This window comes from Silurus meridionalis, chromosome 22 (genome assembly GCF_014805685.1).
Source record: "Silurus meridionalis isolate SWU-2019-XX chromosome 22, ASM1480568v1, whole genome shotgun sequence".
NCBI lineage: Eukaryota > Metazoa > Chordata > Actinopteri > Siluriformes > Siluridae > Silurus > Silurus meridionalis.
The window spans coordinates 19,424,326-19,448,142 of NC_060905.1; the positions used below are offsets into that span (position 1 = coordinate 19,424,326).

General features: G+C 43.0%; 1 protein-coding gene across 9 annotated transcripts in view; it reads right to left on the reverse strand.

The window, feature by feature from the left end:
• hivep1 (HIVEP zinc finger 1) overlaps positions 1-23,817 on the reverse strand; it is a 48,598-nt gene that overhangs the window by 4,431 nt on the left and 20,350 nt on the right. For 7 of the 9 annotated variants that reach the window (XM_046834325.1, XM_046834328.1, XM_046834331.1 and 4 more), the window contains 4 exons: positions 11,459-11,515; positions 1,959-7,627; positions 1,705-1,829; positions 1,435-1,610 (listed from right to left, as the gene is read on the reverse strand). In XM_046834325.1, coding sequence (XP_046690281.1) covers positions 1,435-1,610; positions 1,705-1,829; positions 1,959-7,627; positions 11,459-11,515 — 6,027 coding nt within the window. Of the gene's footprint in view, positions 1-1,434; positions 1,611-1,704; positions 1,830-1,958; positions 7,628-11,458; positions 11,516-17,791; positions 17,895-21,091; positions 21,414-23,817 lie in introns of those variants that run through there. The other 2 variants (XM_046834333.1, XM_046834332.1) reach the window with 2 other exon arrangements.

The following is a 23,817-nucleotide window of genomic DNA, read 5'->3' on the forward strand; positions in this document are numbered from 1 at the left end:
ATCACCATCAGAGAGGTCATTTGAGGCCTTGTATCTTTTAAGACTTATCACTTGTTCGTTAGTATTATTTATTCCAAACGCTTGTTTTATGTCGACGCCAACACATTTATTTACAACCTTATAACAAATGAAAAGAGCCTGTAGTATAATTCACTCTTTCCAAACATTTTTCACTTTGCTTATTATTTTGAAAAATTTTGTTCCTTTATACAAAGAACTTATTGCTTTTTCCTACAATAAGTTGTTCTGTAGTTTGATTTCAGTGTCTCGTGTTAAAGATCTTTCGTTTACGCAATAAGTTTAAGTATTTTAAGAAGCAGAAAGTAACAATTTCGCTCCGTTTTTGCATCATAGCTACTGTATGTTACAAGACGGTCTTCTTTTAAATAAAAAAAAGGTTGACAATACGCAGGTACGCATGATCTTTATTTATGGTGATCTTGTTTTTGCTTTAAATGCTTTGTTTCATTTAATGATGATTCTAAAATGAAGAGGAATGTTCTTGTTTAGTACTCTCTTATTAAATGTTTTCACACCAGTGATGGAAAAATTAACTGTTTGAAAAATGATTAGCGAGCTAGTTTTAAGTTAAGTAGACTAAATACGTGTTTTAATGCTAATGTTTTAAAGACTAGATATGTTTCCTTATTTAAAAAAAATCTGAAGTGTAATTTTTACTGCACTGGCAGATCATTTGGACACTTTTCTTTTTGCAGTGTGAGTAAAATTACTAGAACTACTACTACTTGGTGACATCACCAAACTGCTCTATTATTCTTTTGTAATGCTTTAAAAGGCATGTTTGCTGAAGCTTTATTTAGTTCTTGTTTGTTTTTTTGGGAGTATTCAGTACATCCCTCACAATGTTTCAGTTTTCAGCTGCTGCTGTTTTGCTTAGCTGCCCTGTTCCATGTCTATGTATTAGTAAATTAGTTGTTTCTTTCTTTTGTTTTTCAGGACATTCCAAAACGCTGTTTTGGCTATTTCCGTTGTTTTGGGCATGACTTTGTTTCTTTTCTCAGCTTTCAAAATAGATTTGCTCCCATAAACAGCTCTACGGTCTTCATGTTGGTTTGTCTTTTTTCTCAACAGGAGAAACCCAGAGTCCAAACGAACACATTCGGAACAGAACGCACTCACATGTTACTCTAATAAAAATAAAAAAACTAGTGGGTTAAAAGAAAAATCTGCCATGTTTATGTTGTTAAAATATCAGGAAATGAAAGCTGAAATTTAGATCTATATATATTTATTACATCCTGTTTCTCTGGAAACTTTGCATATTATGCTCAACTTTCACTACATGTACCATCTGCACTGAGCTAGTGAAGTTCCTGAGATAAGAAAAATAAACCTAAAAAAAAATATACAAGAACTCAAACAAATATATTTATTGAAGTGAAATTAATGTGCACCAAACAGACATACACTCACCTTTTGTTTTGAAAGAGAAATTGCATTGTGCGCAATGATAAGGACGGACATCGGAGTGTGTGCGGATGTGCTTGCGCAGCATGCTTGGCTTTTTACAGCGGATCCCACACTCTTCACAGATGTATTTCCCTCTTCCACGACCTCTCACATACACATATTCCTCATTCGATTTGTAACTGTTTAAAAGAAGACCATTTGCAGAATGTGACTTTCTACTCGATTTGAACGTGTCGGGAAGCGATAGCAAAGAAGATAGTTGAGGATACAAACCCTCCATCGAAGATCTTTACCCGCCGAGGTTCCGCTTTGGAGGAGTCTAACTCGTGGCTTGGCTGACTCTCGGGTTTTGTCTTGCCACAATTCTCGTTTCGCAAGGTGCTTTTTTGGGCCAAAACCTGTAAAATATTTAATTGAGAAACAAAAGGGGACAAAAAAATGAATAAATGAATGAATGAATGAATGAATAATAAATAAATTAAAGAAAAATTTTATTGACTTCATAGAATAAAAAAAATAAATCAAACCTTTGGCAAAATTTCCTTCAGTTTTCCAGAGTAAGTCAATATGTCGGATTTCAAGCTTGTTGTTATAGCTTGGGTATACAGTATCTTCTTGGAGATCTGCTTGGAGTCAAAAAGAGACATGACCACTTTGGTTGGAAGACCCAGTGGATTCGGATTTTTGGGCTTGACTGTCCAGTTAGAGTAGGCCGAGATTCTCTGGTCTGTCTGCTCAACATGTAGTGGTTTCCTTTTCAACAGAAAACACCAGGTAAAGGTTGTTGCCGTCTTCAGGCTTGGGAAAGACAGACGATGGCTGTCTCGTGTGTTCACAACCGAAACCGAAGCAGCTAATTTGATCTGCCCTTGAAAAGTTGGAGGCTTCACAGGAGATTTCGCTGGAGACCACTGATGCTCCTCAGGCTTTTCTTGTGATTTCAGTGTCATGTTTCCATGTCCAGAGTGGCTTTGTATACCCAGAGAGGAATGTGGGTCACATCCTGGAACTGTCTGCACTGGTGTGGTAGGCATCCTGCTCTCCATTTCTTGTTCAACTACGTCACACTTTGTTTCTACCAGATGATTTTTTTCCGGTTCGGCGCATTCAGGGAGCTGCTCGGGGGCATCTGTTTCTATTGGACTGTCTACTGGTTCAGTGGTGCAAACCTGCCGAACAAGCATTAGCTTTCGCTGTCTGGTCAACTCTGACATTTTTGAGTTCAGGTAACTGAGAGACCGGCCATCTGTAAGACACACCGCACCGTGGTCATCTTTTGCCCGTTTCTGTGTCTTTTCCATAGCGATGTCAAGGCTGTTGGCAGGCGAAAGCATACGTTTACTTGAAGCGGTGGGCTCTTGTTGTGGACAAAGGCTCACTGATACCAGTTTTTGGGTGCAGTGTAATGAACTATTAGATGATGAGCTTTGGATTTCACCAGTATGGTTTTGTCTAATTGCTGGGATAATGGTCTTCATTTGGAAGCCAACTGACCCGGCGGACCTTACATTTTGCCTGTCTGGTCCGATTTTTGCATTCACTTCAGAAAGGTTTACTTTGGAATCCATTGTTGACGGAGGTAGTGTATGTTCATGAGTGATGAGAATCTGTGGAACTGCAGTAGGTTCTGAAAAAGACTGAGAAGCGGAGACTCCTTCACGATTGGTGGGCAAAACAACTGCGCTCCCCCTGTTAGAGACACACTGCTGACCGGGATGGGTTTCATAAACTTTTTGTATTACATCGCTGTAGGTGGAAACTTTGATCTCGTCTGCAATTGGTACTGTAATAACAGGCAAGGTCATTCGTGCACCCTGCACACTAGTGAAAGTGTGTGCTTGGAGTGAATACTGCATCTGGTATTTAGGTATAAAGTTCTTGATATGATCTGTATCACCAGGCTTTTGAATATCTGCTTCATCTTGAACAACATGCAATAGGGACTCGAGCTTTGAGGTCTGGTGCCATGGATGGGGAAGACCATGAATTTGTGGTTGTTGTGTTTGGCTACCAAGGTTGATACTTTGCACCATTTTTACATTCTTCATCAGGGGCATTTCCCCAGAATGCAGCCCAACAGATTTATTAACATTTAATGATCTATGCTGGGACACTGAAAAAATGTTTGTAGAGGGGCATCTCTGGAGTGAGACCGTCGGTTTTCCTGTGGGTTGTTGAGCTTCTGGTCCAATTTTCAAAGACATCTGGCGTACAAGGGGCCCTCGTCTTCTTTCGATAAGGGGTACTTGGGGAGTTGAAGCACACTGTGTATTTTTTGGCACTGTAGTTACCATTGGTGATGTGGACCTGCTGGGAGATATAGCACTGCAGTCAAATGATTTGCTACGGTAATCGCAAGAAATCTCAACGGATTGTTGAGTACAGCTGATTTGCTCGGAGGCAGCTCTTCTCATCATTCCTGGTACTCCGAGAGTATTGCTTGCTACAGGAAGTCCTTGGACCTCTGGTGGTGGCCTAACACCTTCCACCCTGGATGGACTGTCTGATCTTGGAGGATCATCTCTGTCGAATGAGGCCGAAATACTGGAGCACCTTGACAAGCTACTGTCTCGGCTAAGGCTACGAGAGAGACTCGACTCAAAGCTAGATTCCCCTGAGGAGTGTTCCATTTGTGCCAGCCGTATCCGCTTCTTTTTTGGTGGAAGTTTTTCAGTTGGAAGTTTGGACAAGCTCTCACTTCTCTGAGGCCAGTTGAAAGTTTCTGAAGGCTTTTCTGTCGATTCGTTCACTTGAGATTCATGCTCTCGATCTGGTTCTTCTGTTACAAGAATTTCAGGAACTTGAATGTTGTTCTGCCGGACCAATCGAGACTGGGTAGGTGTACAGCTGCTGCTAGCAACTGATAAAGTTTGCTTTTCAAGTTCATTTATTCCCAAATTGGGACATTTCGGTGTGGACATTTTTTCATGGTAACTTTGCAAAGAAGAACTGATTGTGTTTTCAACATGCCTTTTCACTGAGCTATTGGCATCCTTTTCCACAGAATCAACTGGAGAGGCTCGGTCAATTGACTCTGACATTTCAAAGGAATTTGGTCGGCTGAGCGAGTTAGTGTGTCTAATGACTGAAGTACCGCTTCCATGTCTCTGAAGTTCTGCTCGTTCTTTACTGCATGAGCTGATATGAAGCTCTCGTATTGGAGACAATCTTGCCTCTTCAATGCCTCTTGCAATGAGCTGAATTTGTCCTACTGACGGAGGGGTTTTAGATGTAGGCGTGTGTTGGGTATAAGAATTTCCTGGAAAACTCATGGATATCTGGCTCAAATCAAAACTTCTTGAACATGGAGGCTGTGTTTCAGTCGGAGACTGGTCCTCATCATCCCCAACACTTTTCATCTTGCGTCTTTTTCTGATCAGTGGTTGATCCACAATGCTTGGATTAATGGCACCTCTGCTGATAACAGGTTGTTGTGGTCCGCGTGCGAAAACATCTTGCTCGACATCTCGGACTGGCATCGTTTTGTTTTTTGGACCATGCAATTCAGAGCAATAAAACTTTTTGTGGTTTTCAAAGTTTTCTAATTTGCGATAACGGTTACGACAGGTTTCACATTCATAAGTTGTCCCTTTGCTTTGCTGAGTCTTTCGGGTTCTTTCGGGTGCATGATCAAAAGACTTACTTCGAGCCTCGTGGGTAATGCTTGATCCATAATGGCCTTCATCCATGGAATGGACAGAGAGGAGAACATGACTCTCATTTGTGGAAAAATCTTCAACTGCTGTCTGCCTGACTAAGGTTCTATGTACAGCCTGATTTGGGGTGGAAGGTGCCGGAGAGAAGACATCATCATTTATTGAACTAAACTTGTCATCGAATGACTGGCATATCCTTAGCGGATGAGGCTGAGGGGTAGCATTCGGGAGGACAGCTGCCCGGCCAGGTGTTGAAGGCACCGAATTACTTCTTGTAATTGGTAAACAATCCATATTGGAATGTTGAGTTGGTACAGGGAGAAGAAAAATTGATTTTGACTTATCAGTAGGTGTAAAGGGAGATTTTGGTATTTCAGAATTGGAGTTTGACCTTCGCACTACTGGTTTTAGATCAAACTGAAAAGAATCTTTAAATATGTAGGATTTGGGGGAGTCTATACTACCTCTACGGGAAAGAGAAGTACGTCTTGGTTTGACACTATCGAGTTGCTTGGCATCCACAACAGCCTCATTGTCTGATATCAACTTTGTGATGCGCTCTTCTAAAGAAAGGGCTTTTGTCTCCAATGGGGGACGCATCTGTCCTGGCAAAACTCGAGGCTTTTCACTGGGTGCTACATGCATGACAGTGGCTACTGCAGGTGAAGATAAAACTTGTAAAATTTTTGGATCACTTTCTGTTGGAGGTGTGATCTTGACAAAGGGGCTTGGAGGACTCATAGCTTGATCTGCACTTTCAGACCTTGAAAAGTAACCAGAATCAGTACTTCCCAGACTTCGGGGGCTAAGCAGGCATTTTCCTTCGGGCTGCTGAGAATGGTCAGTTGCCTGCTGCCTCTGAAGTTGTGCATGTCCACTACCTGAAGGAGACTTGCACTGCTGATTGTCCTCCTCGTTTATAAAGTCTGGTAAGGGGCTTGTGCAATCCACTTCTTTCAGTGATGACAGAACAGTGACGTTGGACCTCTGGGTCTGGAAATCCCTTTGCCTCTGGGCTGTTGCTTGCTCTGGATTGGAATCTGTAACTCTTGGACTGTCCGCTCGCATGGGTGAAACATTGACGGGGTAAACCACGACTTTAGGGAGAGCTGCAGTTACTTTGGGTTCACAGCCCTTCTGACTGGACAAAAGTTTGATATTTTCATACATCACAGAATTGTCTGTGTCCCCTTGGCTGCCAGACACTGGGCCTGAACTGTGCAAGCTGCTTTCAGACAAAGCGGTCAAGCTGCTCAGTGAAGAATCCGGGTCCAGATCAGCTGCATTCCCCTCCTCATCACTCTCGCCGCTTTCCTCTACATCCGAATTGGTACCAAGGCCTTTATCAGATTCTTGAGATAGAGACCCAGTTCCAGAGTCTTTTGAAATGAGCCCTAGTTTGATGGCATGGGCATGAGACTTTTTATGCTTATAAAGGTTGCTTTTTGTTTTGAACGAGAAGCCACATGTCACACAGGGATATGGTCTTTCTCCAGTGTGGGATCGTATGTGCTTCAGCAATACACTAGGCTTTGCGCATGCTCTGTTACAGTATTCACAAACATACTTCCCTTGCTTTTTCATTTTCTGCTCCTTAGTTGTGACCTCACACATTTGATTCATGCCAAAGTTGACAACTGTTGCCACCTGTACAGGATTAAAGCCAGGTGTGACTGGAACTTGGATGGGGTTGGGAACAGTAGCAGAGAGCGACTGGCACGTCTGCACTGTAGGTGGCTGACTCTGAGGCAGGCCACTGGACCCCGAAGGTACTGGGGCATATGTCAAGTTAAAAGATGGACCTGCACTGTAGCTCTTCTGAAGTCCTGGTTTGTCATGCTGGCTATTAACTGCCTTGCTCAGGTGCTTCTGCGAGGTTTGATGTTGAGCAGATAGGACTCCAGTTGACGTACTGTTGTAGAAGTGTGGTTTAGCTGCAGGAAATGCCTGCACAACTGCAGGTTGTGACTGTGGGCCGAAATTAACGGAAGCCATTGCAATGGGAACATCTGACTCTGGAAGAGGAACTGAGGTGGCTTTCCCAAGTTGTCCAATTGGATTACAGTTCCTCTTCTCTGTTAAAGTGTTAAAGTCTGGCTCCATGGCCTTAAGCAGAACATCAAGAGGAGCAGCTGTGTGTGAGGCAGATGTGCCTTTGTTGCTCACTTTTTCACCCCAGGTTTTGGCTAGCACAGACTGTACAACACAAGTCTTATCTGCACCCTTTTCATGGACAAGCATCTCTGACTGTAAGCTAGTCAAATCCTTGCTGTCCACTTTTACAGCCTTATCTGCCAGTGTCCTTTGCTGATCTTCATTCTCAGAATCTCGAGCTGATTTGGAGGTACTGTGTGCTTGGCTCTTGGACAATAAAGTGGCAGGTGTGGCTTCCTTGGATAAAGCTGAAACAGATTTCATGGCTTGTGGCAGCTTCTTGATTGGAGACTTGGGTATTTTCTTCAGCTGGTTTTCAGCCAAAACCTTTTTCCTCTTTAGTCCTTTGATGCTATCAGAACTTTTGTCAGTACTTTCATTTCTGCCTGTAGGAGGAAAAAAAACACAAATATTAAAAGGAGCTCTTCGCTACACATTCTAGGTACACTACATAGTCAAAAGTAAGTCCCCAAACTGTTAACCCTAAAAATGTCTATGTACACTGAAGCAATACAATTTCTCTAAGATTCCCAAAACAGTGATGTCTGTTATACAAGCCTGTGAGGGAAGTGTTATGATCGGGGGTTGCTTCAGTAGATCAGGTGTAGTTTCAGCAAAATGAATGAAGTGACCTGAATATACCAAATGAACAGGTTTTAAATCAATACAGTTTTTTTTCTTTCCTAATGGCATATTCCAAGATGAAAATGCCAGGATTCAGCGGCTCAAATTGTAAAAGGGCGGTTCAGCGAGCATGAACTGATATTTTCACATGGAGAGTTCAGACCTTAAACTCATTGAGAAAATTTGTGAGAAATTAATAAATGATTAAAAAATTATTTTTGTGACAGTGCATAAGATTATTGAAACTTATCAAGTAATTTATTTACGAATAAGGAAATTGAATGAATATATAAATAACACTCGTGTGTGTTAAAGTGTGCTGAAATAAGTAGAACAGTTACGTAGAACTTATCTCTAGAAAATTAAATATTAAAATTCAATAAAAAACCACACACACACACACACACACACACACACACACACACACACACACACACACACACACCTGTATTACCTAAATGGTGTCTAACAAATGTAAATTCTTTACTTTAAATTTTATGCTTAATTTTATGCAATCAATTTAATTTGTGTATTAGAAAGTATTTGATATACTCAGTTTAATCGATATAATAAAAAAAGTGTATTGCATTCATTTGATTTATTCTCTTTTACTCTTTATTTAAACCAAACAGGCATTTTGTTTAAAATTGTTCAAAAAACGTACAATTTTGTTAATGTTCACAAATGTTATAATAATTAAAAACTTAAATAAAAAAGAATGAGGTAAATACAATCTTAGATGAACAACGTGACATTACAACGTATTTATTATTATTATTATGTATATTTTTTTTTTTTTACAAAAATCAAGCCACATTCAAGAAGCCATGTGTGAAAAACTAAGCGCACCTCACGATTCTTTAGCATGTAGAACCACCTTAAGCGGCAGTAACTTGAAGTAATGAATCCGAATCTTTATTGCCACGTATTATGGGTTGCATGTACAAGGAATTTGTCATGATTTGCTGCTGCAATACAAATATGAAAGAATATAAATTATAGGCAAATAAAATAACAAATAAAGGTAAAGATTTAACTATATAATTCGATATAATATGGTGCTCTGGAGGACATTATGAGGTTTGTGGATATTTGTTTATGCACAGCTCTCTTAAGGTCCTGCAGCATAATTTCAGGCCTGGATTTTGACTGGACCACCGCAACACCTTGATTCTGTTCTTTTTTTTTTTTTCAGCCGTTCCGTTGTTGATTTCCTGGTATGCTTGAGTTCATTGTCCTGTTGTATGATCTGATTTCGCCCAAGCAAAACAGTTACTTCAAGTTCTGCTAAAGGTGGTTTTACAAGCTATTGAATCATAAGATGTACTTACTTTTTCACACACGGCTTCTCCATATTGGCTTTTGTAAAATAACACTAGTAATTTGTCGTGTTTTGTTGTTGACCTGAGGTCATATTTACCTTATTCTAAGACCCGATAAGCAATTTTCATTAGTCCCCGATATGTCAAACAAGAGCATTCAAAGAGGGTGTTTTCTTTTTCACAACTGTATACATACACACGTATACATGATACTAAACAAAAGCCAGATCGAATGAGCAGATCCTGCAGTGAATTAAAAACGATTCTGTAAAAATGATAAAATATTATATTTACTTTATACACAAATTCACGTTTGTGTTTAAAAGGAGGAAAAAAAATTTTTACCCAATTTTTTAATTATTCAAATCTATTTTTCATCTTTTTTCCAGAGATGCACTAATGCAGTAGGTATAAAATAGGCATGTAATAAAAAAGATTATATACAAACAAAACAAAAAAAATCAAGTTTTTAAAATCTGCTATTTCCAATTTAGCGATGGTCTGCTGCGATATCTCTGAGCTACTGAGGCCCACGCATCATTATGCTGAAAACCCACTCTCTGTCTCCTGTTTCCTGCCTCTCTCACTGCCAGCCCTGCCCCTGTCTCACTCGGCTTCATGCCTCCGTCCTGCTTTGTCTAGCGCGATCCGTCTTAATAATTGTGCGTCGCTGTGAGAAACAAGAATTCGGATTTATTTGTCTTGCTAAATGTCCTATCGTCTGTTAGATGGTGTGTTATAATGGCTGAGGACTACAGTCACTGTATTCAAGTGTTCATCAATGATGGAACTGTAATGAATGGACACTCTTACTCACCACATTATCTGTATATGTTGCACACACTATTGCTTCTATATACTGTACAAAGTTTTATAGTAAACTCTCTCATCATACCTGGCACACAATACTGTCATTTGCACCACCATGCACTCCCACACTTTATGTACATTACTGGTCTGTATCCCTATTTAATACCCACACTGTCTATACTGTCTTATATTGTCTGTATTGTCTTGTATTGTCTGTTTTCGTCTTGTCGTGTCTGTTTTGTCTTGTATAGGTTTTTATTTATGTCTGTACTTTTGAGAGTAACAAACAGCTGGAACCAAATTCCTTGTGTGTGTCAACACACTTGGTCAATAAACCTGATTCTGATTCTGATTCTGATTCTGATTTGGTGTCGCCCGGATAAGGATGGGTTCCTCTCACGGTTTTCTGCTTGTACCATCTAAAAGGTGGCTGTTGTCACCGCTGGCTCATTAGCGATCGCCTCGTAGGGAGTGATTTATGGCACGAAAAATGTAGATCGTGATCTATTTATTTCTGCAGATTTGACAATGCCCCTTGTTAAAAAACTAATCATTGCATTGAATTTAGTGAACCATGAATCAATGAGCCTGGATTTAAACTGGTTTATTTGTAAATCATCTCTAATTGTTAATGAATATCCTGTATTTAAAAAAAAAAATTGTGTGTGAATTATATACATATACATACATATTAGAGACATGCGCATAATTCTATCAGGAATATCCTGCATTGTGGATGAGCAGATGTTTTTCAGCTCTTCAGCTCAGGAATTCGGTTGCATCCGCATCTTTGTTTACACTTTCACCCACTTCAAACCATTTTAGAACACCTTTCTCTCAAACAATTCCCCTTTTTTCAGCAATTCAGCTCCAGACTTGGGCCTTTTTTTTTTAAATACTTTTCTGGAATGTGAAAAAAACCTAAACCTAAACTCCTAGAAATGAACGGATGTCGCCAGAGTGAGCCACACACACCATCAGCCCACAAACTTACATCTATGCTTACATGCATACACACACACACACACACACACACACACACACACACACACACACACACACACACACACACACACACACACAAGTAAGTACACACGTGGGCACAAAAACACCAGTAGGCAGTGTCCAGCGTAAATACTGAAATGTTGATTGAATATATATTTACATTTGCATAGACATTTGCATTTATGGCATTTGTCATATGCATTTATACACTTATTTATATCTTACTGCTCATTGGTACAGCTGAGAGTGTTTGGTGGTGCTGGGATTTTATGATATAGGTTCAATGCGAGCGTTGCTGACAGAGAAACGTTTTTTAAACACCTAGGGAGTGAAATCTAGCGATTCTCGCTAAAGCGGTCCAGTCGTATATTAACATAAATACGGAAAAATTATGATGCCAAGAGCAAATGGGTCAAGTTTCAACTGCAGTTTCTGTAATGGACGAGTGAGTATTACCTTTCTGAGCACCTCTTTGCGGCTCCTTGAGCTCCTTCTGTGCTTCCTCGATCTTGTCTGCAAGACAAAATGGGAAACATGGATATGTTAGAACTTATCCCCCCAAAAAAAGAAATCAAACCTTTAGAGTTTCTCTTAAAAGGAGAAAATCCTGACGATTCCACAGGAGGGAATGAATGCATACATTTTTGGATAAATAATTCGAGCGAATATATAAATTCCTATCGTGTATAATTGAATGTTAAATGATAAACACATTTTATTAAAAATATTATGATTTTATTACACAGTTTATTATTCATGCCAATTTAATCGATTAATCCACTTTAATCAATATATTTTCAAAAGCGTATTGCGGTAATTTGAATTATTTTGAAAAGAGGAAAGCAAGAAATTGTATACGTTTCGCATTTCTTACCCATGACTGAGCCGAAATTAAATCGAACCGTCACTTAAAAACCAAGGAATGTACCAAACTGTGAATTTTGTGTACCGTTATATATAGAGATTTGCATAATAAATTGAATTTGAATAAATTGAAGGGATTAACCTATAAGCATTAACATATGATAACCTAGTTTTCTCTGTAAATCTGCTTTGGGACAATGTCTGAAACATTCATGAATATACATATTAAGATTGCCAATGATCTACAGGAAGCGGGGCTCGTTATATACAGAACTGCTACAGCAAATCCACATTCCTGATCAACAGTTAAAACATGCATGTTCATGTACAAGCCGATCACGCGATGTTATCGCAATGGTATCGTGATGTTATCGTGATGCCGTTGAGCCTATAAACATGATCAGGATGGTGTTGTGTGGTGTTTCAGGATTCCCAATGTGGGAGAAGATGGTCGGGCCATGACAGAGCTCGGAGGATGATGTCAGCACGAGGATTTTTCAGTCACACCCTTGTGCTCAACTGCAAACCCTCTGTTCAATAAACACTTTTTGCATGACATAACCCCACCATGCCCCAAGACCTGCCCCAACCGCCCCCAAACTCTACCACCATGGCAGATCTCACAAAACAAAATACCCAGTCACCAGGATTGCCAGTGTACTGATGTGTTTATGGTGGACTCCTTCTTTCCAAGAAAAACAAATATCCGTCCTCTTTAAAGAAAAGGATGAGGGACTGTACCCTGACCAGAGCAGTAAAGTCAGACATGTTTTATTTATTTATTTTTATATGATGTCAGGAGTGGAGCTTCATTTCCAGCAAAGGGACTTGGTGAAGAATCGTTTTAATCATGCCTGCTCAGCAGAACCTGGCAGGAAAATGTGGCTGTGAACAGATTTAGCACAGTTTGTGGATTTTACATTCAGGGGAAACTCAAGTCTTTTGGCCTCACATAAGTTAAACAGAAAGATTCAATTACGACTGCAGGACAACTACCGTGCTACAAGTTTACGCTAACAGTTTAATAACGGAATTAAAAATGATCTACGTTTTAGGCCATAATTTTTACTTTTTAGTTTTTTTTGTTTTGTTTTTTACCATTGCTACATCAAAGGCTTTCTATTAGCATTACCTCAAGGAAAAGAAATGTGTAAGAGGAAAAAATGTTGCCCCAGGGACACTGAGCTTCTCAATTCCTGCTAAATTTGTATTTATTTTGGATCTTCATAATTGTTGATGTTGGATAAATCTCTCAAAGGATTTTTTCATAGGTTTCTCTCAAGTTTCTCACACAGGATTCCCATCGGGTTTCTCTCACGTTTCTCTCACGGGTTTACCTGAAGTGTCTCTCACATAGGCTTCTCACAGGCACAGTGCATATGGAAAGTTTTCACAGCACTTGACTTTTTGTTAAGTTACAGCTTTATTCTAAAATGGATTCAATTCATAATTTTCCTTAAAATTCTACGATAAAAACCCCACAATGACAACGTCATTATTGTCTGTAGACCTCAGAGACAGGATTGTATTGAGGCACAGATTTGGGGAAGGAGACAGAAACATTTCGGCAGCATTAAGTTCCAAATTTCAAGTGGCCTCAATCATCCATAAATGTAAGAGTTACGGAACCACCAAGACTCTTCCTAGAGGGGGGGTCACCTGGCCAAACTGAGCAATCGGGGGGAAAAGCCTTCATTTAGGCAGGTGACTAATACCCCAATGGCCACTTAGCAAGCTCCAGCGTTTCTCTGTAGGGAGAGAAGGACCTTCCCTACAAGCCTATATGGTAAAGTGGCCAGGTGGAAGCCACTCCTCAGTAAAAGGCACATGAACGCCTACCTGGAGTTTCCAAAAGACACCCGAAGGATTCTCAAACCATTAAAAACAAAGACTGAACTCTTTGAGCTTGAATGCCAAAAATCATGTCTGGAGGAAACCAGGCACTGCTCATCACCTGGCCAATACCATCACTACAGTGAAGCCTGGTGGTGGAAGCATCATGCTGTGGGGATGTTTTACAGTGGCAGGAAGACAGGATTGAGGGAAAGATAAATGCAGCAATGTACAGAGACATCCTTGATGAAAACCTGCTCCAGAGCCCTCTGGACCTCAGACTGGGGTGACGGTTCATCTTCCAACAGGACAACAACCTGAAGCACACAGCCAAGATAACAAAGGAGTGTCTACAGGGCGCTGTAAATGTACCGACGATCCCCATCCAACCAATCTTACGGAGTCCTGCAAACCTCCACGTCTGGGGTAAAAGCGAGACGCCTTCCTGTCCCCTTTGATCAGGAAGGGGATTCCTATAACATCTCCTAAGCAGCTGCCCAAAAGCCCTTGGAGACGGGAGCTATCATTGGCACTTAAGTGCTTATGGCAGTTGCTGAGAGTTTAGCCAGACATTAATGCCAACAAGCACCACCACAATCCAAAAACCATCAAGTTTTTTTGAGCCGGAGTGAAGGCCGGACAAGGCCAACGAAAGCAAGCGGGCTAAGTACCAAGAGCTAGTTGAAGAATGCTTTTGATGCCATTGATTATAATCTTCTCCTTGCTAGGCTAGAAAATATTGTTGTATTGTTCAAGCATATGGAATGTAATAGCATCTATAATTAAAGCATGTACACTCACAGATGGAGAGGTGCCAGGACTGCAGCTGACATTCGGGAATGTGCAGCCAATGGATCTGCGAGCAAGTCTCCTATCCACCAGCTAGTGAGTGTGTGTGTGTGTGTAAGATAGAGATTGTGTACACATAATGGGAGGTACAGGTTTATATGGTGATGTACAGACTGTAATTTCCCTGAACAACACACAAAAGCAGAAGTCTTGTCTCACAGCAATATACGAAGCAGCATACTCCAGGCATCATTCCTTCACATCAATCAAAAACAAGAAGGCGTAAATGGAAAGCACAGCATTCCTGTCTGGAATTTCAAGAAACAATGAAATAAAACAGGCAGTATTTGCGCTTCCCCAGGTTTGACTTTCATCAGCAAAACACTGGACAGAGCTCAGGTTCTGGCTCTAGGACCGGCTCAGTGGACGGCTCAAACTCCATTACTGTTGAAGCTACACAAAGAGAAGCAGGTCTGAACGCTGCCATGCTCAGGCCAGGTCCACACTAATACATTCTTTGTTTCTGTCTTCAGAGAGACGTTGAGAGACTTTTATTGCGCCGGACCCTTCAGGCTTCACACAAAGCAAACCCAGCCCTCGTGGTGTAACCCATAGCGTCTGTTTGGGGCTCATCGTACACAGAAACGGCGCTGGTTAATGTGCTAAATGACCTGCCACTGATCGGTGTCTTCTTGCTCGTGTTAATTGACCTTAGTGCTTAGTGCTTGTGTCACCAATGATCCAATAATGTCTCCTTGATCGGCTGCAGAATATATCGTTTGAGCAGATTAAATATGATGCGTCTATAATTAGAGCATGCACACAGGACTGCCCGGACGTAGCAATGAGAGCACTAGCGCAGAGCGAAGCCCTCCAGCCCTCGCTGCATTCTGCACAGAGGAGGAAACGGAATCCCCCTTTTCACACAGGTGCAGAAAGCCAGCAAGACTGTTATTTCCTGTTCATGGTAATGTAGAATGGATTAAATAATGAGAATTTAATTTTAAAAACCTGCTGCATTCATTCGGGGGATAAAGGAATCTGAACTACTCATGTTCACATTACACGTTATACTGTAACACAAACAGCTTCAGAGTGTGTGTGTGTGTGTGAATGATCCTCATTACCTCCTCTTTCATCACACATGCTCATTTACCATGTGGCACTTTACAGCAGGCAATCCCTTCAAGACACAGCACACATACACACACACACACACACACACACACACACACACACACACACAAATAACAACACACCAGCCGAGTAGATGTCCCTTCCCCTCCCTTCCCTTCAAGCTAATGCCTGTCAGATAGAAGATGCTAGCGGTTTCATGTGCGGTGATGAGAAACTCGCCGCAGTTGTTGTGACTGTTGTCATGAGCCGAGTTCCGACTAAAAACACAGATTCTCACGTTCCAAACCACTGACTGGTCCAGAGAATCCAGACGGCTGTAGCATAGAACAGAGCTTTGAGTCGATATGAAACCACGCTCACTTGCACTTACTCATGGAAACTTGTTGCACTGAGAGCTTCCCCTAAGGGGTTAGAGACGGAGAACATCTAATATCGCGCACATCTCTACTCACATTTTGACACAGATCTGGGCGAGAATTTGACCTCGTTAGCATGAAGCTTGGTTTATTACACAATAAAGGAGCTGCCTCAAAGCTGTAATGGGTGTTAAATGGGGACCTTTTGTTGAATAGAAGCATCCAGGCTGTTCCTCAGCTGTTCCTAGTGGCTCCTCAACTGCTTCTTCAGTTCACGGTTCCTTCGATGCTCGTTCAGTGTTCTGTCAGTGTTCCTCAAAAACTTCTTCACGGCTAGTTCGCAGTTCCATCAGGTGTTCCTCTACTGCTCCTTCAGTGTTTCTTAAAAACTCCTTTACAGCTAGTTCACAGTTCCATCAGTGTTCCTCAACTGCTCCTTCACAGTTCCTTCATGGTTCCCTTCAGTGCTCCTCAACTTTTCCTTCACAGCATCAAATAAAAAATATGTCAAAACATGGATGGATGGATAGATGGATAGATCAATAGATAGCTAACAGCCACCCTTCTCTCGCTCTTCTCTCACTCTAGGGTTGTGAATCTGAACCAGAAAATCTGAAAGTAAATAAAAGGAAGAGAAACTGAGTAAAAGCAGCAAGGCTTCAGTGGCGTTTCCGTTCTGTGGCGTCTAGAGCTCTCGCTCTCCGTCTCGCTCTCGTGGCAGCCGTCGTGTCAGATGCAGCTGTCATGCTGTCGTGGTGAAGGAACAGAACAGCCACAGTCACAGCTCGGAGGTAAATCTGATTCACCTGCCTTTTACTGAAACTCCACGTTTCTCTGTAATTAACTGTACAGCTGAAATCCATCACACAGGTCCTGCTTTTTACTGTGCACCGAGATCATGACTATCACGCGCAGTAAGATGGAGCCGAGGTGTGGAGATTTACTGCAGTGGGTTTCAAAGCTGAGATCAGGAACAGTAGATCTGATCGTGAATTCGTGTGCGAAATAAACAGGGAATGATTAATTGAATTATTATACCTCCGAATCAGTTACATCGTTTGAACAGCAGAGGTCCCACTCCGCACCTCCCACCGAGTAGTGACGTAAGATCCGATGACTTTTATCTGTTAGTCATATAAAGTTATACAAAAGCAGATTGTTTACAATAGTGATGAAAAGATCGAACCATTTTAATGACTCAAAGTCGGAACGAACTAATATTTTTTTTTTTTTTTTTTTTGGAGTCATTTAGGTTATTTTGTTCCTTTGATAAAAAAATCGATAGAAAATGGAAAGTCTGATTTTCAGTTCGCAGATGTCCAAACACATCTACATGCACCAACTTTAACTAAAGATCCGATAATGAAAAATGTGACCGTGCACAAGTGATAATAAACAGAATGAGGAGCTTCACCTCTCATCGTTAGTCCTTTTGTCACGTGACTTAAATTATTGTAACAATAATGTCAATGTTCGGAACCAAAAAAAAAAAAGTATCTATTACTTTGTGTATTATGGGGGTCACGTGACAAAAGAAGGAACGACTCAGACCGGAGGACTGAGAGGAGGACTCGTGAGATGAAAGGAAATTTTGCGATGCTTTGCTTCTGCGCTTCCAGTCGGAAACTGGGAACGAATTGTTCGTCACCTTGAAGACTCGTTCGAAATGAAGTGTTTAAAAACCAACTGTTGCTACAATTCAAAGGTACAGAATGCACGCAGGCCCATGTTATACACGTTAAATTAAGAGCTGTAAATTTTTTTTACGTTTGACAAAAAAAACAAAAAAAAAACAAAACATTTGACTAACCGCCGACCTGTTTCCTTTCTATCAGCATCCGCGTCAAATCGTGCTCGGATCAGGTTCATGTTCCTGCTTGTCGAGCCGCACTTCCTGATTTGCCGGAATCTCCCAGGTAAACCCGACTTCCAACTAAATCCAGAGCGGTTGCAACACCCTGACGTGAGCGTGAGAGTGTCCTTAACGGTGCCACCTGTTGATGTTACGGACAAGTGGGCACATGTCTAAATCGAGCATGTGGCAATTATTAGCTTTAATGTTTTGATTTACCGGCTCTCCGCTAAGCAAAACACCATCCTCAAACGCAACACCACGCAGTAAACACATCGCCAGACCGACACACTGGTTGTTGGTGTGGAGAAACTCGAGTGTCCTGCGCATGACCTCAGGTTTGTAAACACACACACACCGATCACATTAAAATCAATGACGCTGAAAAAAATATTGTTGAATAAGTTTGTGTGTTGAAGTGAGCACATGAGGAGCGAAGGCCAGTGTGATCCCTCAGAAAATCGGCTGCAGCACATGCCGGTGATGAATCTGATGCCAGCTCCACAACAGGAACACGCCGAGCATCCATCAGTTAGTTGCATGTAGAGCTACTAGCTGTCCGTGCTGACCCCTGTAGACCACCCGAAGCTCTTACGATGGAAACTGTAACACTGGACAATAAAACGACAGCAAAAAAGATCTGATGAATCATGTTTCCTTTTAGATCAGTTGTTTACGAGTGGTTTACTCTGAGAAGATATGGACTAGGATGTCAAGAAGCTGCTCAGGAACTTGCAGGACCTGCCGCCGACATCATGTTGTCGGATACCACATCTTCAGAGGACCTGTGGATCAGAGCTGAGGAGCTGCACAATATAATGTATGGGGTTTTAAATGTTATGGCTGATCGGTGTTTGAACTTTAAAACAGTCTGACACCATGCACCAGCAATAAAGCGATCTCCTGGACGTTCTCTTTTCGTATCGTGTCAAGCTCCACGTGCTATTCACGCCGGATCTCCACAAGGGTGTCAAAACGGTGCCCCTTTGATCTGAATCTTCATGTTCGAGAAGAGGGTAGAGTCCGCCAAATCTGGCGAGTAGATAGTGCTGGAAGTGAGATTGTGAGGTCACAGGACCATGTACACAGGACCTTGTCTTTTGGAACACTGACTTATGCATGTCGGTGCTCCCTGTGACTGCGCGTACAGCCTGTTAGCCGCGTTACAAAACTCGTCTTGAAACGTTTTGCTGATTAAATTGTATTTTTAAATCGCATCACGCTGCCCGGCTGGACCGTTTGCAAAAGCATCCTTTTATCCCTCCCTCCGCCGCTGTAGCAAACTTGCGCAGGGACGCCGCAGGGGACTGGACGCCGTCCGTGGCTGAGCGTGTCCGGGTGAACATATGCCTCCATTTCCAAACCGAGATGTGCCTTGAAGCAATGTTTTTTTTTTTGTTGCCATTTTCCTGCGTCGGTTGAAGCCCAACTGGGGGCGCATTATGTAATCCAACACCCACTGTAAGCGTGTATAACGACAGCTCGTTCCCTCTCTCTCTCCATCCCTCCCTCCTTTCTTCTTTCCATCTATTCCTCCCCCACACAGTACCTTCATCTTCTGCACCTTATCTCTCTCTCTCTCTCTCTCTCTCTCTCTCTCTCTCTCTCTCTCTCTCTCCCTCTCCTTCTACCCACTCCAATTCTATTGCGTCCGTGCGTTATTTTTAATCTCTGCATCCGTCATCTCTTCCTCAACCTCTCCCTCCTTCTCTTATTAACCAGGAATCTATATGTGTATATATATATATATTTGTGTATATATATATATATATATATATATATATATATATATATATATATATATATATATATAAACACACATATACACACACATATATACACACTCACTCACACACACACACACACACACACACACACACACACACACACACACAATTATAAAAAAACGATGTATTTCTATATAGGAAGTAAGATTTAAGGTTATAAATATTATACTACAGCTTTGCACAGGATCTGGAAGTAACTGCGTGAGAACATTGATTTGGAATCACGGGTATGAACAGTCTAGAGCAGGGGCGCCCAATATGTCGATCTTGATCTACCGGTCGATTGCCAAGGTAGTGTGGGCAGATCGCATGACATTTAAAAAAAATTGAGATTTATTTATGCATTTTTATAGTAGGTAGATCATCCTGACGGTCATTTTCTAAGTGGCTCACATGCTGGAAAAAGTGTGTGCACCCCTGCTCCAGAGAGAGGAGACGACGCACTGTTGAAGCTGCTGTTGGAGTTTCAACTCCCGATGATCAATTCAACAGAGTGTTGTGATTTCCTGAGCTTCTGATAAACCGATCGGCAGAACAAATCCAAGAACCCACGACCAATAATCTCCTCGCTGAACTGATTCTCGAGCGCGTTCTCTCGGCACCGCTGCTGCAACACTACAGAGATGCACAAAGAACGGAGATTGACATGGCAGAGGTAGAGCTGCATCTTTCTGGAGACGGAACAGGAAAAGAACATCTGTTTCAAGCTATTTTTTGCACTGTGAAGGCGTGTTTGTGAAATAAATGTGTGTTAGAAGTCACTTGAGACCCCTGATGATTTGCTGTCTGTCTGAAACAAAGAAAATAAAAGTGAACAGAACCATATTGAATTGTGAAGCATAGATTTTTTTCCCCATTGAATCGCATCGTGTTGAATCGTGCTGCAAGGTAACGAGGGAATTGTATCACATCGGTAGCTGCAACCAGATCGATCGGGACCCCTCAATCAGGGGGTTCATGTCTTAATTTCCACCCTTTTTTTCACTGTACTTCATACCATTAAATCACTTGCATATCACTCCAATATGAATCCCCACACACACGCACACACCCACCTGAATCAAAAACATTTCCCCCAGTTCTTGTCTCCTGATTGCTCAGGAAGGGATGTGAGTTCATCATAAAAAAAACGCAGCAGGACGGGAGGAGATTTACTGAACACCGCTTCGTCTCCTCACGTGCTCGCCGTCTCACATCACCACGGCTCTGGATTGAGCTCTGGAGTTTTCACGAGGAACAGACTTCCCAAAGACACGCACCATATGAGCGATGCACAATTACACAATCATCTCACACATTTCCTGTTTCCTCACACAAACAAACAAACACACGTACGCACACACACCCAGAGCAGATTTCTTCACATCCTCTCTTTTATCCTGACAGAATCTCTCTCGTGTGTGTGTGTGTGTGTGTGTGTGTGTGTGTGTGTGTGAGTGTGTGTAAGTAAACTCAGTGGCACGCGCACTACCTGTTTACAGAGCGGAGTGTGGAGCTGCAGGCTGACGCTGACTGCTGGCTGGGATGCAGCTGAACCGGATTCCCCCGGAGCGAGGCAGTCCCATCGGGAAACACCTGGAACTCCCCTCACCGCAGATCTCTCTCTCTCTCTCTCTCTCTCTCTCTCTCTCTCTCACTCACTCTGAACTCTGAGACATCCTGCCACACCTAGAACCATAAAAGCGTACAGCTGCCACACCACCACCGCCACCGTCTCACAATATGTCCTTCTCTATTCTCCTTTCGCTTTCTACCTCAAGTGCTCTATGACTCTCTTTCTCTTTATCACTCCTTCGCTTCTCCCTGGCTACTGTTTACAAGCCACTGCCCCTCTCCTCCCTCCCTCTCTCTCTCACTCCCTCCCTCCTTCTCTCACTCCCTCCCTCTCTCTCTCACTCCCTCCCTCTCTCTCTCACTCCCTCCCTTCTTCTCTCACTCCCTCCCTCCTTCTCTCTTTCTCCATATCCAGCACTCTTTTATTTTAAATCCCTACGGTTAAACAAGGAAAACCCTAACGAACCTTCACGAGGGAATGAGTGTGTGTGTGTGTGTGTGTGTGTGTGTGTGTGTGAGTGAGAGTGAGAGAAAGAGACAATCCAAGTCAGATTATCTTCCAGCGCGCATGTTGTTGCTGCTATTAATACACCTCCATCTAATCAGCCTACACACACACACACACACACACACACACACACACACACAGCAGAGTGTAACTGCCTCCAGGCTATCAGCCATGATGCGCGCACAGACACACACACACACACACACACACACACACACGGAGATGTGCATCACTACACTAAGAAAAGCCCCATGCAACATGCATTCTCTCTCTCTCTCTCTCTCTCTCACACACAGACACACATTTATTTAAGAACACAAGAGGTCTTTACGTGCTTGTTAAAACCACCTGGGTTCAGCTATGATAGGTAGATGAGCAAGCAAACTAGAACACACACACACACACACACACACACACAGACACACACACAGACACACTCACACACAGACACACACACACACACACACACACACACACACACACACACACACACACACACACACTCACACACACACACACACACACACACACACACACACTCACACACACACACACACACACTCACACACACACACACACACACACACACACACACACACACACACACACACACACACACACACACACACAACTCTGAGGTCTGGTTTAGTCATCCTGCAGGCAGCAGGTTCCCACACTTTGAACACAAAGCCATGGAGCCTGGAGCAGGTCTGGACGCTGCAGCGGAGGGTTCATGTCCCGCCATCACGCCTCCTGCTCCACCGCTCTTACCACTACTGACACACACACACACACACACACACACACACACACACACACACACACACACACACTCACACACACACTCACACACACACTCACACACACACACACTCACCTCACACACACACACACACACACACACACACACACACACTCACACACACACTCACACACACTCACACACACACACACTCACACACACTCACACACACACTCACACACTTCCACCACTGCGTGCAGTAGACAACACTACCAAAAACAAGCAGCTCAAGCATGGATTCTGCTTTCTACTCTACCTTCTTTTAATGGTTCCGGAGAGGAATTTACACTGGTTTTGGAAGCCAGCATGCCCCCATAATATGAAAGTGTACCGGTGGTGCACGAGTGGAGGCGGAGCCGGCCAGAACGAGTGGTAAGAAACACCTGTAGTGTGGGTGAGCCCTGGCGTAAATACTAGAAAGGAAAGCTCCATGGTGAAAACGAAAGTCAGTAAAGAAACTCTGCTTGGTGAACTTTTGCCTGTCTGTCTTTCTTCCAGTGTGGAACTAGTGAGTTTGTTACACGCTCACCTGCTCACCCGCTCACCCGTACCCGCTCACCTGCTCACGCTTACCTACTCACCCATACCCGCTCACCTGCTCACACTTACCTACTCACTCGTACCCGCTCACCCGTACCCGCTCACCTGCTCACACGCACCCGCTCACCTGCTCACGCCACCTACTCACCAGTACCCGCTCACCTGCTCACGCTTACCCGCTCACCTGTACCCGCTCACCTGCTCACGCACCTACTCACCCGTGCCGCTCACCTGCTCACGCCACCCGCTCACCTGTACCCACTCACCTGCTTACGCTTACCCGCTCACCTGTACCTGCTCACCTGCTTAGGCTTACCTACTCACCCGCACCTGCTCACCTGCTCACACTTACCTACTCACACGCACCCGCTCACCCGCACCCGCTCACCTGCTCACGCCACCTACTCACCCGTACCCGCTCACCTGCTCACGCCACCTACTCACCCATACCCGCTCACCTGCTCACACGTACCCGCTCACCCGTACCCGCTCACCTGCTCACCTGCTCACGCCACCTACTCACCCGCACCGATCACCTACTCACATGAACCCGCTGACCTCATACCTGCCTCACCTGTACACATTTACCTGCTCACATACTCACCGTACCCGCTCACCTGTAACAACTCGCCTGTACCCACTTACCTGCCTCACTTGCTCACGCTTACCTACTCACCCATACCCAGCTCAACTGTAATGACTCGACAGTACCCGCTCACCTGCCTCACCTGTACACGCTCACCTACCTGCCTGTACCCGCTCACCTCGTACCTGCCTCACCTACCCACCTGTA